The sequence below is a fragment of the Prorops nasuta genome, unplaced genomic scaffold (genome assembly GCF_024137725.1).
Source record: "Prorops nasuta isolate Cenicafe-Biocafe unplaced genomic scaffold, Cenicafe_Pnas_1.2 PNAS00033, whole genome shotgun sequence".
NCBI classification, from domain to species: Eukaryota; Metazoa; Arthropoda; class Insecta; order Hymenoptera; family Bethylidae; genus Prorops; species Prorops nasuta.
Genome location: NW_027116830.1, coordinates 1,801,504 through 1,817,531, shown reverse-complemented (window position 1 = coordinate 1,817,531; position 16,028 = coordinate 1,801,504). Strand labels below are relative to the sequence as shown.

The 16,028-nt window shown below is 33.1% G+C and overlaps 2 protein-coding genes across 10 annotated transcripts; one reads left to right on the top strand and one right to left on the bottom strand.

The window, feature by feature from the left end:
- Positions 1–24: 24 nt before the first annotated feature.
- Positions 25–3,327, bottom strand: Uba3 (Ubiquitin-like activating enzyme 3). 6 transcript variants are annotated; one of them, XM_066743394.1, is made up of 6 exons: positions 3,213–3,327; positions 1,950–2,078; positions 1,376–1,754; positions 937–1,297; positions 534–863; positions 25–455 (listed from the first exon to the last, which is right to left on the bottom strand). In XM_066743394.1, the coding sequence occupies exons 3-6, from the start codon at positions 1,621–1,623 to the stop codon at positions 66–68; spliced, it is 1,329 nt and encodes a 442-aa protein (XP_066599491.1). In that variant the 5' UTR covers positions 1,624–1,754; positions 1,950–2,078; positions 3,213–3,327; the 3' UTR covers positions 25–65. The 6 variants fall into 6 exon arrangements, with proteins under 6 accessions (XP_066599491.1, XP_066599489.1, XP_066599486.1 ...); XM_066743392.1 differs by having other exon boundaries at positions 1,376–1,737; positions 1,950–3,322; XM_066743389.1 differs by having other exon boundaries at positions 1,985–3,322.
- Positions 3,328–3,429: 102 nt separating this feature from the next.
- LOC136783261 (ral GTPase-activating protein subunit beta) lies at positions 3,430–14,383 on the top strand. Of its 4 annotated transcripts, XM_066743270.1 has the most exons (23): positions 3,430–4,145; positions 4,220–4,640; positions 4,792–4,818; positions 4,932–5,146; positions 5,241–5,424; positions 5,496–5,756; positions 5,921–6,112; positions 6,237–6,341; positions 6,409–6,549; positions 6,620–6,858; positions 6,929–7,159; positions 7,238–7,388; positions 7,459–7,566; positions 7,941–8,042; positions 8,303–8,443; positions 8,739–8,753; positions 8,836–9,170; positions 9,259–9,668; positions 10,247–10,658; positions 10,748–11,060; positions 11,132–11,389; positions 11,469–11,724; positions 11,783–14,383. In XM_066743270.1, exons 1-23 carry the CDS (start codon positions 4,110–4,112, stop codon positions 11,907–11,909), a joined length of 4,680 nt encoding a protein of 1,559 aa, XP_066599367.1. In that variant the 5' UTR covers positions 3,430–4,109; the 3' UTR covers positions 11,910–14,383. The 4 variants fall into 4 exon arrangements, with proteins under 4 accessions (XP_066599367.1, XP_066599370.1, XP_066599369.1 ...); XM_066743273.1 differs by lacking the exon at positions 4,792–4,818; XM_066743271.1 differs by lacking the exon at positions 8,739–8,753 and having other exon boundaries at positions 3,436–4,145; positions 11,783–14,382.
- Positions 14,384–16,028: the final 1,645 nt, after the last annotated feature.

Sequence of the window (16,028 nt, the reverse complement as noted above, 5' to 3'; positions counted from 1 at the left end):
AATTTAATTGTATTCATAAATGTCTTTGATAATATGAGGAACATATAAAATTTTAACAAAATAAGTTATATTTGTGACATTTCTACATCATTTTCTGGAAATTTAATTTTTAAAAGAATAGCATTAGGTGTAGTTATATCAGCGACATTAATTTCACATCCGTCGTATAATCCAAGTTCAATTAATGATTTCGATAAATTTTCACGAGTTTTCTCTTCTATACTGGGTACAGTTTGCATATAAAGAGTTTTGTTTCTACCATCAATAGTTGCTGTGAGGCCAGGATTTTTCATCTGCATATCTGGTCTTTCACATAGTAATTCAATTAAATCTTTTAATTTGCACTTTGAATCAGAAATTTGTAGCTCTTTTCGAATCTGGCTACAAGCCATGCAATCTTCTTTTTTTTCTGCCTCATATGTATAAGTATAAACTCCATCAAGATTATTTAGTACCTTTAAAAAGTTGAATTCCTATTTATTACATGAAAATGATAAAGAGAAATTTTGATTATGGAAAATCAAACCAGTTACCATATAATTATTAAGGGAGGCGCTACAACTGCTAGCAAGCTTAAAGGCTTCAGTGGCACAAGCTGCTGCAATGACAGCATTTGTAGAAGCCACAGCAGGAATAATATTTTTTACGACACCTTGAACAAGTCGATATGTTAAGCCTTGTATACCAAATTGTACAGCTCTTTCATTAGATTTTTCAAATATCCAATTTATGTGTTGAGGATCATCACCATCAATAGCACTTTCAAATGGATTTTCTTTTGGCCATTGGATTATTTTTACATATTCTATACAATGCTCTGGCAAGCGTGGTGTATTTGCTATAGTGCACAAGGGGTATGTTATCTAGTACAAAAATAAATTTTTATAATTTTCCTACATTCAGAAATGAAAAGTTGTGAGGAAATTCATTCTATACCTGGGGGGGATACAAGTCTAAAGTACATTCTATACAAGCCGTAAGACCAGGTAAAATAACTCTTGCATTTCCTTTAAAACCCTCAGTTCCACCATCTATCATTGGAATAATAGTACTACGGTCCAATTCACCATCTTCATAATTCAATAGAGATAATAGCATTCCATTGATCCACCTTCTAGCAATTATTGAATCTAATCCACATACTATCATATGAAATTGTTGATAAAAACTTTCATCCTTGCATTGTATTTTGCAGCAATGAGGAACTACATTGCAACCTGGAATTCTATTATTAACAAATTTTGCAGCTACTTCAGCCTTGTATGCGCCAATATCTTTATGGCGAAATAAAAATTGTCTGTTTTTAAGAAAACATCAAATTAGGAAGTATCAAAGATCTCATAATGTTAACTGATATAAATGATAACAAAATTACCTATTAAGATTAGATAGTTCTACTGTGTCCATGTCAATAACGTGAATTTGCCTAAAACCCATTAATGCTAAATCCTTAAGGAGCTCGCATCCTAAACCACCTGCTCCAATTACAAGTATTTTACAGTTTTCCAAAAGGAATTGCAAAGTATCCGGTGATGGCTCAAAATCGGGTCGGCAAAATGGGCCTGATCGTTCTAAAACTTTTCTCAGATGACTCCATCGTCTATGTGTATGGTCAGAACCCATAATTTTGTATCGTCCTTATTTAATTTATAAATGATTGATTTGTGATGGAGATACTTGAGGAGTTTTATTTATTTAGCATTATCTTTCGGTTGATCTTCCTCTTCTTCTCCTAACCTATTCGTATAAGTACACTGTGCCAAATTGATTAAATTGATTCGTGGGCATTTCAGCTAAATTCTCTCTGTACTTCTGTAGCCTATACGACCAATACCAGAGACGAAAGGAAAATTACTGCAGAGGTATAGGCGGATAGGTCAGAGAAGCATGGATTGAAGTTAGTTGAAACGTCCAAGAATCAATTTGGCACAGTGTACATACATACATACATATATGTATATACTAAATACAAGAGTTCATTTACCGAACTCAACCAAGTGAATACTGGATTACTGGAACGTGGTGCGGCTATAGCGATAGCTGCTTTATAAATATTGCAAAGGTGTTCTATACCTTAACTAATAAGAAAACAGAATGAAAGAACGTTATAAAATAAAAATAACATTTATTTATTTTACAGATTATATAAAGCTTAAAAAATTATCTAGATAAATTACAATTCAGTAAATTAACATTCATTTTTTTAGATATTGTATATATTTTTTTAAGAATATACTACATTACAAAACAATTTCATTTACATTGTATATTAAATATTCAAAGATGAAAAAATAGCAACAGCCATAGTCTGTTGAGTAGTTATAGGTGATTCTTGCGATCACTGTTAACTGTTAAGCACAAGAATGCTCGCCTTTATCCTGAATTGGGTAACCGGCTACACACGTCACACAATACACACTGGTACACACCAGTCAGGTGAAACTTGTTCGTCCCCTTCGCCCATAGGGCGGCACAGCCGCATAGGGCCTGTCGCAGATCGAGTCGGCTTGAAACATCAGTGTCAGAGGAGCCAAATAAAAAGCATATACTTATTTGTCAGCTTCTAAAATTATAAATATTGATTGATATATTATTTATAATATTTATAATTTTAAAAGCTGAACAATTGATCTGTGCTTTTTTTTGGCTCCTCTGTCACTGACGTTTCAATTCCGCTCGATCTGCGTCAGAGTCAGACCCTGTGGACGAAGGGGACAAAGGCCGATTTATAATATACGGCACCGGAGTCACCGGACCAGCACGGCACGGCACGACACGACACATTGGTTGACTGTTGAAGGAAGGAGTATAGCAGAGTATAGAAGATACTTTTCATTACGTTTAACACTCTTTCAACTAATATGCCGTACCTTGCTGCATGATCCGGTACCGTATATATAAATCTGGTCAATCCAGCTCAAATCCCACACCTGACTGGTATGCCCAAGTGGATACCTAATTCAGGATAAGGGCCAGCAGCACTCTTGTGCTTAATTTAGTGATCGCAAGAATCACTTATATAGTTTACTCAACAGACCAGGGCTGTTGTTATGTTTATCTTTGAATATTTTATATACAATGTGAATTAAATTGTTTTGTAATATAGTATATTTTTAAAAATTAATTGATATATATATATATCTCTTTAAAAAAATGAATGTTAATTTACTGAATTGTAATTTATCTAGATGATTTTTAAAGCTTTATATAACCTGTATTGTAAATAAATGTTATTTTTATGTCATAACATTTAATTCGTTCTGTTTTCTTATTATTTCAGGACATTTAACCCCTTCGCAGTGTAAAGCGGCTATAGGCTATAGCCGCACAGCGCACCACGCACGCACTACGTTTCAGTATTCACATTGCATCAGCTTGCATATTGCACTGCATACACACTGTTGCAAACACTGCATTGGCATACACACATACAAATACACAATTTTCCTCCCGCTTCCCATTAGAGGTTTTGATAGATCGCTTGATTTCAAAATAAAAGTTGCAGGTGGCAGTGGTGGCACTGGCTGTTAAGTCAACATATGTTTTGTAACCTCAAAACGCTTTTCATATCTACATAATCGGAGTGGTAAATAATAGATGTTCGTATGGTTGCTGTTTAGTCGGAAGGCAAATTGTTAAAAAAAGAAGTCGACAAAAATATAAAGTGTATTTTATAACTCCGAGTATTCCGACCTTTGCGACTTCGCGTTTACGGTTTGCATTCCGTTGAAACATCTGACATTGCATCGGTTATCATCGCACTTTTAGGAGAGATAGGGAGAGACCAATAATGTATATCTCAGATCGAAATGTCAAATATGACTGACTTTCTCACGACATTACCTGTCAATCCTGTCATGCCTGTCGTTATTTTACATCATTCTTAATATTTTTAACAATTACGCACAAGTGTAGCATTTAATTTCGTCCGTATATCGATCATTGCAGCATAAAATAGCAGCTGCTTTATGTTGTACAGCAATTATATGATTGCATATAATATATATGCCTTGGAGACTTTAATATAAACCTTTGTAAAATAAAACTGAGCTTATGCTATTTAGTATTAAAATTATCATACCTCAAAACGTTAAAGTGTACATAAATCTATGAATTTAGGCGTATTTAATAGAGTTAATTTGAAGGTAATATATTGCTTTAATTAATATAATTTAAATATTTATGTACAATAAATTACGATGCCTTGTAAATTAATTAGGATTCCCAAGGAGGAATGTATTCAGAATGGGCTTCTTTGACCGCATTGGTCCAGCAAGGTTCTGAGGACAGCCAAAGTGTTCTTGAAAAGTTCTCACCTGCAGCAGGAAGAGAATTTGTATTACCATTAATTCGTGTTCTTGCTGGAAATCTTGGCATTACCCAAGCTGCAGAGCCTAGCTCATTAAATACTGACAAGGAGGTTCAATGGTGTATGGAAGTTATCTGCTATGGACTCTCTCTACCTCTAGCCGAGCATGACACTCTTAGAGACTGTGTTAATATATACTGTGAATGGCTATCAGCATTATATTCTACTCCAAAAATTTCTGTACCCAGACCAATCATAGAAGATCCAAATTTTTATGCAAGAAAAATTATAAGCCACTTGCATAATTTGTTTGTTCCAAGAAAAGGAGAAGGTACTAGTTCATCATTATTTTATCATATTCCCTCAATTAACAACTTAATAACAGTGCACAGTATTTATCAGCAATATACTTTTAAATTAATCTATCACAAATGTAATATATGCACAGCTAACTCTCTTTATAATCTTTTTTCTTTTCATAGTCTGGCCATTTTTGTATCAGGATCTAGGTAATTTATTCCTTAGTTTTTTTTATTACTTCTTTTAAGGTATTGCTGATTTTTGGCCAATCATATTTGTTTTTAGTAAAATTTAACAAATTGATTTCTTTTATTGATTTTAGGAACAGATACTATAAATAGACAAGCTGTACTTTGCCACAGAGTTCTTAGAACCTTACAGCAAATAGCAAGGGGATCTACAACTTTAGAAAGAGAAACATGGGAAAGTCTACTACTTTTCCTTATTGGTATTAATGATGCCCTTCTTGCTCCTCCAGCAACAAGAGAAGATGCTGGAGAACAATTGTGTGAAAGAGTATTAGGAGTACTATTAGAGGTCTGAATTATATATATATATATATATATATAGTTTTTTCAGATTTATTTACAATTACTACACATTATTATATATATCTTTATATGATTTCCAGGTATGGCTAGTAGCGTGTGAACGAAATTTTCCATCGCCGCCCCTGTGGCGTACTTTAAGAGAATCGTGTTTACGTTGGCGCCACAGATTAGCATTGGTCGAACAATGGAATCGTGTTTGTTTGGCGTTAACAGCAAAACTTTTGCAAATTATGTATGGACCGACATTTCCGGAACTCAGAATAAGTTAGTGGCCTTATAAAAGTCATTCCAATATTGGCTAATAAAAGATATCATAGTAAAAGTATATTTTATAGGTGACGAAGATTTACAACTTGTACCACCAACTATGTCAGATGAAGCAGTCGCACAAGCGTGGTATAGATTATTACGAACAATCGGTGATCCTGTTGATTTATGCAGGCCAGCTGTGGTCTCCCAAACCCAAGCATTTTTTCAGTATGCCATTGCAAGTCCAAATGTTATTGATCCTTGTCAGCATCCATGCTTGCAAGGATTACCTCAAATATTTTTGAAAGCCATAAAAGGAGTTGCTGGACAAGTGGATGCATTTTTGGGTAAGCTATATTTTTTTTTTCAAGGATTAAAGCAACAGATATTTGTACAAACATGTAAACACTATGGGTTTGCACTGTAGAATTACCTTAATATTGGCACAGATTTTTGCTTATCAGCTTTTTTATCCATGGGTGGCGGTTGCATGTAGTTCCAATTGTTTTAGGAATTTCACAGTCTTGCTGCTGGGAAGAATGTTGCGTATCCAACACAGGCGCTGGAATGGTTAGTATGGGAGGTGGGGGTGTTGGGTGGGATAAATCGAGCAGTAAGGACCAGACTCAACCGTCCCCTACACCACCAACGCAACGCAGACTTGCGAAAAGTTTCAGCGTCACACCCTCTGCCGTCACTAAGGGTATCAGCACAAACATTTCATTTCTACTCTATCTTGACACAGCACCTTTACCTAAGCCATATTTTAAATTTATCATTGTAAAATTTATTGTATTTTAATAATTCAGTACAAACTTTTTATACAGGCATTCCAAAGGCCTCTCTAATAGGACTAACTACAAGCAGAGTTTCCAGTACTCCACCAATGTTAATAGCTAATTCTGGTCCGTCTTCTGCGTCGAGTACAACATGTAAGTATCATTATTAAATGATTTATTTATCATTTCTTATATATCTTTTATTCGATAATTGTTTCAGCTATGACTTCTCTTGGTCAAGACGTTAGACCACCGCTAGCTCTAGGGAGACCAAAATGTAATAGTATACTACATCTTTTTGGAGAGTGGCTTTTTGAAGCTGCTTTTATAGGAACTGACGGATGGTCACAAACCTTACCACGTATGAGGTCTCCAGTAAAATATCTTGCGCGATAAAGATAACCGTTTTAAAATTAATTAATTGCTTCTAGAACCATCAGGAGCCTCAAAGCGCCCTTCTTCGGTACTCGTTGAAGGTCCTAGCTCATTACAGGAGCCAACAAATGAAATTCCATTAACATTAGGTATAGATCGTTATGAGTCTGGAAGAGCTGAAGCTCTTGGTGCTCTTTGTAGAATTTTCTGCGCAAAAAAAACTGGAGAAGAAATTTTACCTGTGTACCTCGCTCGATTCTACCAAGCAATGTATCATGGTCTTAAAATTGATGAAGTAAGAAATTAAATTTTTATCTAAAAATGAATTATATATTTTACGATAAATTACTTTAATTATTTTTTAGACGCGAACGTGTGATGAGACTTTAGCAAGTATTCTTTTAAATTCAGGAGATCTATTTAGATTAGATCTCAATGGTGTGCAAGTTTTAGTGCCAACTATATTATCTGCTTTGGAACTTGTACTTCCTGAGAAGGATTTAAAACTAAAATCGAATATTGTAAACAAAACTGATTTGAGAAGAGCATCGATACATTTATTACTATCTATGCTTGCCTTACCATTACATTTTCAGGTGTAGTACCATAAATGTATTTAGCAGACGATTCTATTCTAAGTAATCCAAATATTCAATTAGTTTTCTTTCTTTTAGAATCTCACTATTAAAGAATTACCCAATTTCTCCAATATTGGTGCTGAGAAAAACCTGATTACCTTTTCACAATTAAAATCAAGGCTCATGAACTTATTAATAAACGCATTACAAGTTGAATCTGATTCATTGAATACTCATATGCTTTTAGGTTTTAGGATTTTTTGTTTCATACTAGGTAAATATTATCTGTCGAATTTTATAAAACAAAAATTTTTTAGGTGGTCTTTTATTAAGTGTGCAAGACGCAGCCGCAGCAGAAGAAGTAGAGCAAGTGACTCAACCTGATGTAATAGTAAATGATACTACCACCAATTTATTATCGTCAGGTTTGTTTTTTTTTTTTTTCATATAAAAATGAAGCCTATTGTCTTTTAATAAAGAAAAAAACAATCGAATAGTTGTTCTGGGTTACACATTGATTAGTTTTACTTATATATAATTGATATTACACGTTCTAAATCAATTTTAAAGAATGCTTTTGTATCCTAAACTGTTTATCATTGATAGGAATTAATAAGTTATTTACGTATAACTCAGTACGAGTACTCGGTAGATTTGCAATGTTTAAGCATAATGCTATAAAATTTCATCTATCACTTTATTTGCTTTTTACATGCTTATGTAAAGTGTTTCCTATTTTTATTATAAATTGTGTTCTGTTCTGCATTCATCCTTGTACCGTCAAATCATCGCTTGATAGTCACCAGTGATTCCACCAGTCAAATAAGCATATCCAGTGACCAGCGTTCATTCAGTGATACATCTGATATTGCAACCCTACAAGAGGAAGGCGTTGTATTTGGTAAATAAAAGTCTTATTTATTGTGAGCGGGGGGGGGGGGGGGTAAAGTTTTATACTTAAACTTCATTTATCTACTGCATTTTTCCCGCTATTTGGTAAATATAAATAACAAATATTTTTTTTATCGTCATTTCCCTGTCGTGCAACAATTTTGTAAGAAAGCTTTTTTTAATATTAGTGAACGATCATTGGCTTAACTTGACCAATACTGTGTAGCAAATATTTAATACTTTAATAATATTGAACATTATGAATTTCAGATTCAGCTCACGCGCTTTTCGTGCGAGCTACTTATTTAGTTTGTCATAGATTGATCTCATCGTGGAAAAATGATTTGAATGTATCTTTAGCAGCGCTTGAAATGTTGTCAGGCTTGGCTCGTACAAAAATACGTGAAACAGGTGAGATATTTAGAGTAATACTTCGAAAACTTTAAAGCTTGAACGTAAGAATTAATTTATTTCCCTAACTGTAAGAGATACCGATTTTTTCTGCAGGCTTTGATTTTTTTCCATTAGCATTCGTGAAAGGTTTTCTGCAAACAGTTTAGTTCTCTTATGGTTCAGGAGATAAACATTCTTGTATCCCTTCTCTGAGGCAATTTAAATATTAACCGTTATTATAATTTTGGAAAATCAATTTAGCAAAATAGTTATTAGAATCGTCAATTTATTAAGTGAATTAAATTTTATGCAGCAAGGAAACTTACAGGTTAAACATTATAACTTATATTAAGAAGTAGTGATTTTATGAAATTTGTACAAATTAATTATAATTATCTTAAATTCTTTAGATGCACTGGAATGTAAACGGGCGGTCAAATGGCTTTGCGATTACATAGCAAATCAATGTTGGCGTCCACCGCCAGCACATTCGAAAGATCTGCACTCTTCCATAGTAGCTGCATTTAGCTGCTTGACAGCTTGGTTAACAGCTCACCCACAATTATTACAGGACAAAGATTGTTTGACCACTGTGCTGGAGGTTGTAGAGCTGGGTGTATCGGGTACAAAAAGCATAGGTAAACCGGGCGAGCCTATTAAAATGAAAGATGAGAAAGAGTTAAAACCAGCTTCAATGCGTGTCAGAGATGCAGCAGACGCTCTTCTTACGATAATTTTAGAACAGGTTTGTAACTGTAGTCATATTAAAAAAAAAAATATTTAATAATTATATTAGTTAAATTTTCTGATTAAGTTAATGTTGCTTCTCTTAGGTTGGCTATTTTCCAAGTGCATGTGGAGCCCAATCACTTTCGTCTTTATTGGACGAAGTTTCCTTATTAAAACATTGTAATAGTTGGACTGGTGGTCACGTAGCTAAGCAAGCAGCTGTAAAGCGATTTCGATACTTTGTGGCAGAAAATGCAACAATGTTAGCTTTGTTGGAAGAGCCTCTGGGAAATGATCAAGATCCTCATCCAACAGTTACCTTATTAGTACGTGGTCCGTTTGGTAGACATGCTTGGACTATGCAACTTCGGCATCTTCCTCGTCATAGATCTAATGTAAGGAGTGCTAATGTGAATCCTGGTCGACCTTTACCACTGGCAGAACCTGCTCCACGAATGGATTATAAGCCGAGATTTTTCCCTGATAACGTAGAGAAGATTCCTCATTGCAAAGTGTATGCTATTTTTCTCTCAAAGACCAAACTAAACAAAAAGTCAAAAATGTTCTAAAAATTGAATGATTATGTAATGTAGAGTTTCAACAAGCACTAACAGATTTTTTTTAATTTGCAAATCACTAAGTAATTAGTATCTGTGAAACTTATATTCAGTTGCGTCTCCAGTTTTTCTCGATGGTCTTCAAAACTGTTCGGGTTACAGTATTCAACAAGATAGGAAGACGAAAAAACTATTTAAATGCATTACAGTACAATAAACAATAAACTTTTAAGGATTGCACTCAAAATGAATAATTATTGTTATTTAGAAAAAATGTTTAAAATAACTTATTTTAAAACTTTTTGAATACTCAGTGCTATAACATGCTGTAGACTGAGTAGTTTTGGAGAGAATCGAAAAGGTAGAAAACGCATTTTTTTTTTGTATACTTATAATTGACGCCACTAATTATTTAGCGACAAGCAATTGTCTATTTGCAATGCTTGAGAATCATACAAATATTGAGTATTTTTTACCTATATATATTTTTTTTTATCCGGTATGAAAAAAGAATAATATTTATTCTGTGTAACAGGGACGAATCTATACCAAGTCTCGAAGCAGTCATGAACGATAATGAAGGAGTAAGAAACGAACATCAGGTTTTGTCGCAGTTACTTGAACGTCAAATAATTTTAGAACAAAAGCAAAATATTTCTGTCGATTTAAATACAGATGACAAGATTGATGAATGCGCTCCTCCCCAAATTTGTCACGAGTTTCAAACAGCTCGATTGTTTCTAAGCCATTTCGGTTTTTTGAGTATGGAGCCAAAAAATAATGTTGAATCTCCAGGTAACGGCCTCATAGCACTCGACCCTACTATCCCCGGATTCTGCTCAGACTTGGATACTTTGGATAATATTAGTCCACGAACGTGTGATACGGCCCATATTTTTTATGTAAAAGCTGGTCAGAAAACAGCATCAGAAATTTTATCGAACGTGGTAAGCTTACTAGTTACTCTAACATGTATATATATATTGTTTTATTTAAATAAGGAATTTTATATATTCATTGTATTGTTTTTAAATAGTTACATGAAGATAATGTTTCGCCAAGTTTTTTGGAGCTTTTATCCTCTGTTGGTTGGCCAGTATCGGTATCGACACATGCCGGCTGGACCGGACATATTTCTACCTCTTGGCGTGTAACTCCACAAACAAATATACCCCAACCGGCACGAAGTGATCATGGTGGAGCTTTGTACAATGGTGACACCCATGTTCTATACTGGGCTGATGCTAGTTCGGAAATAGCTTTTGTAGTTCCAACTCAGCCTTTAGTTATGACAGCTTCGGATTCATTGGACGAAACTAGTTACAGTAGCGATACTAGTAATACTCCAAGTAAAATCAAAATCATTTCAAATCATATAACTACCTTTTTCAAATAAATTTAATTATTTAACCTTTTCCAGCATGGTTCGAAAGAAGTATTAGCGAGACTAACAGAACGTTCAATTCACAACAGAGTGGTCAAAGCATGAGGGCAATGTCGTTAGATTTAGATAGCAAACAGGCATCAAGTGTAATAGGATCAGGACCTTCCAGTTCATCCAGCACAGATCCTATTAAGCCAAGAAGGACAACAAAACATACCTTACCTATACAAACTGACTCAAAAATTATGATAGTCTGGCTCGAAAGCTTGGAAGATCATATTCAATTTCCAATCGGTATAAGATTTATTATCGATAGTATTAATGATCATTAATTTTTGTAGATTACAAATTTCAATGGTCTTTATTATTTCAGGAGATTTGTTGTCTTGTACGGACACGGGGCTTGAAACTTCTAGAACAATACACCCATCTGCATCCGACGTACAAGTGATATTTCTTCAATCACTAGCAAATGGTTTAATGAGAGTTAAGCTGCAAGGACCAGTAGCAAGAATTAATCTAGCCACACCATTAGTTGATGGAATGATAGTTTCTAGGAGAGTACTTGGTTCGCTTGTCCGTCAAACAACGCTCAATATGGGTCGCCGAAAAAGGCTTGACAATGACAGGTAAATTTCTCATTTAAGTCTAACTTAACATTAAAGTTTTATTATTGTCGTTTTACAGTTACCACCCACCTCACGTACGCAGAAGATTAAAAATTCAGGATATGGTGCAAAAGTATAAGAGAGATTTATCTGAGCCAGCATTATTGACACTTTTATTTACAAGTACACAAACTTATCAAACTTAGATACCATCTCTTCTAAAAGGAATTAAATTTTGTATTATATTTCACTTATGGTAACTTTATTAGATTCTAAAGTAATATGATTAGGAAAATATAGGCTTGCTTACATTAATTCTTTTTAGATAATGTAGCAAGCGAAGATTTATTATTTAATAACCAACTAACTGCACAAAAGTATTGTCTAGTATAATTAATATTTTTTAATAAATTATTCGATGGGTGAGAAGTTTACCGAAACAATTCGAACTACGCTAATATCCCTTAGCGTGTCATCGAAGTAAGAAACAAGCTTATTTACCAAAAGCTACATATTATCAATGACTGATAAGAGGTATATTTTTTATATAGTCATGCGCATGAGTTATTGAAATATGCTAAGTCATCTGAAAGTTTTACTTTCAAAAGCAGAGAATCTGAACGAAACCTTTATACATTTAATCGAAAGTAGCAAAGACTAAAAGTACATTCGACAATTAATTTTTAGTAATTATATGTACTTCAATACAGACTTTTTAAATCAAATTTTTGTCCTTCATAAATATTACATTTTCCCTTGTCTATATCCACTAAAGGGGGGCGATCCCGTGATCGTTTACGCAGGTTTCTAGTCGAGCAAGGCTAAGTTTATTAACCCGTCCTTCAGAAAGATAGGAGAATGAAATAATGCGTATGCAAGATATTTGCTCTAGAAAATATATATATATATATATATATATATATGTAGGCAAATTATAATAGAGGTTAAATCGATCCCGATTAGATAACACTTGACAAAAGAGCATTCAAGGTCCTTTTGTATCAGGAAACTGTTGTAGAGTTTCACCATACTACTTTTGCACAGCCTCCACGGCCTTCGCTGCTTCCTTTCTAGTAACCTGCATTTATACATTGTTTTTACTTAAGATTACATCATGTATTTATAAGTCATCATTCCATTTAAAATTTAATCATACTACAAGATAATGAAAAAGCTTATTTTAGACCTGTTCTTTTTCAATACACTGCTGTACTGGTGCAATAAATTATTGAAGTAGGACACTTATTACAATAATATGCACTAATAAAGGATATCATATATATTATATACCCAACGCATCCTTTAAATTAACATTAGCGATATCCAACTCAAGAAGAATAATAAGTCTTACAAACTAATTTAAGTAGAAACAACTATTTCGTACAAATAGTCACGTAAAATTTAACATTGGTATAAACCTATGTATGAAGCAATTACATGATCAACGGAATTCTAAAGACAGCCAACAATTACCGTTGCAGTTTATCAGTTGCTGATATATGAGATAAGCTGAATAATACTTGGTACACATTCATGCACTCTGACAATAAAATATTTCCAAAGGATCACTGGATTTCTTGATGTAAACTATAGCGGTTTTCTTATGTGATTCGATACTTGAAAATTATTGTGAAAATCGTATGTAACTCTTGAATTGCGTACGGATTAGTTCTGTACTATAATAATTGCGATAGGAAAATCCATCTATAGTTATATATGTAGTTTATACATATTAAATTAAGAAACTATCATTAACAGAAAGGAATGTAATATTTTACAAAACCATAATTTATACAAATCTCTCAAAGAGTCTTCGAACGATAAAATATTTCGAAAACGAAAAGTTTATCAAAAAGATATTTCGTACAAAAGTCATAAAACTTGTAATAATCAATTTACTAGTCCGATAAGTTTGACCCTGTATTTCCTTATGAAGGATACGTGAAGGTCACTTTGAGTTTTTTAAATGGAAGAAAATATTTTTTGTTGGATATTTTGGTAACTGATCTTCAGATCTTTCGAAAAAACTATGCAATTGTACCATTTAATTTAAGCGTTTCTGATATATTCTCATTTGAATTTAGAATATTAAGGTAAACGAATACACGTGTGTGTATGCTTAGCAGTTGCGCACACCACTTTTAGCCAACTTACACTTATTTACAGTTTTTAATTAAAATATCTTGTAAATCTGTGGATTCAATAGTATATTAATATAGGGTTTTAAAAAGCTCTTGAAATAGACTGCTAGAATATACAATAAAACTTATGGATTTCCATTAAAAAAATAATTATATGATGAATTTCATGTATCCTTTATAAGGATATACATATACACTGAGGGAAATTGATTAGTGTGTAGTTTATCTATAGTATAGTATATCAATTTTTTCATGCTAAAATATTGAGTGAAGCTAGCTGCATCACACTCGAATCAATTCCTACTGTGTACAAGGTCAAATTTATGAAACCGGTAGATATAAATTAATTTAATTTCTTAAACTTTTGTATGAAATATTTTGTTCAAAAACTTATCGTTTTCGAGGTATTTTATTGCTCGAAGACTTTTTATGAACCCTGCATGTAGTTTTTTTAACATTACAAGGCAAGATTAATTATCTGATAAAATTGATGAGCTTACATATACACGCAATGTTTTTTCTTGATGATGCAAGTATAGCTATTATCCCTGAATATAATTCTTTAGCAACTTCTCATATGATTTCTGTCAAATTTTTATATTTAAAAATCATCGGTCTAAACATCTGTTGATGTTAAAATGAATACAAATGAATGAAAAAAGTAGTTTTATCAGGCATTTTTACACAAGGAATTCAAAATAATTGAAACTTCTGGAAATAGTCGAATATCTCGAATATTAAGTGTTTTAGGATAACAAAACTAATTAATGAATGTTTTTAGCACTTTTAACAATCTATCGGAAGGCTCTATTGGTTTGACCTTGATCGGCATATTAAAGGACATATGATAAGGTCATTTTGACTTTCTTAAATGGGTACCCCAATTGTTTGTTGTAGCTGATCCCACAAGAGTTTTTTAAAACAATACATGAATTTTCTATTTTTATATACGCATATATGTAGTATATATTGCACATGTTAATTAGCAATATGCACATCATGTACATATTATAAGTGTGAGTTTGACTAGAGTGGTGTGCGCAACCATTGCGTTACATGCACACACGAAACCGAAACACGTGCATTCACTCATCACGTACCCTACCTCTTCAATTTTAAATTTAAGAATCATAGACGCCTGAATTAAATAAATTATAAATTTCGTAGGATAATTTAATTGAAACCAACAACAAGAATATGTAACAAAAAAATACAAGTTTTCATTTTAAAAAAATCGTCATATATTAGCAGGTCTCCCAAAACCATAAAACGGTTTTGTAAAAGTATCAAAATGACCTAATAATCATTTTCTAGTTGTTTTAATTAAAAAGCTTAATTTGTGGGACTTTATAATTCAGCTTATACTCGATTGTTTCCAGACTTTCGGCACACACTGTGTGTAGAACTGCATAGAACGAATTTCACACACACACAAACGACAACATAAACCAAACCCTAGTATATTTGGTATTGGTTTTTGCCATCACAAATAATTGGAAAGGTTTTTCTCCATATTATATACATCGAAACTTAATAACGTTTTTGACAACGCTGAGTATGATCAGGGTTAAAATGTCGAAAATGCCAGTTAGTGAAGATGATATTGGGTCTCTAAAAAACAAATTCTGTCCATACCTCTGATCGAGCATCTTATTTGATGTACTCTCAGAGGGAGCAAGTTCCATCCAATGCTAACTTTAATGTTATAATTTTAAAATTGTTGGGTATAGTGCAGCTCGGTCAAAATATAAACACCGATTCCAACGCTTTCCAAGAACTGATGGATGGAAAAGGCATTGGACTATGTTGGAACTTACGTATGTACACCGGCTTAATACAGGGTTTATAGACACAGATACTCTTGATAAGCATAATCGATAATTAAAGAATTTTTATTATCGTACGCATTTTATCTTTTAACACATTAATTATATTCTAAATCCAGCAATTAAATTACGACTCACGCTACGAACGGGCCAGGATGATATTAATTTTTGACAATTCATTGACAATGATAAACTAATCTTATATCGAAGATAACGAATAATTGGAAAGAATAAAATTCTCATCATTCGAAGAATTTTTCCTGACTTATATTTGATAAAATCAATTTTTTGGAAAGTTGTATTATATCGATCATAATTAAAGGAGTAATATCTAGACCTGCATATAGTAATAAACTAG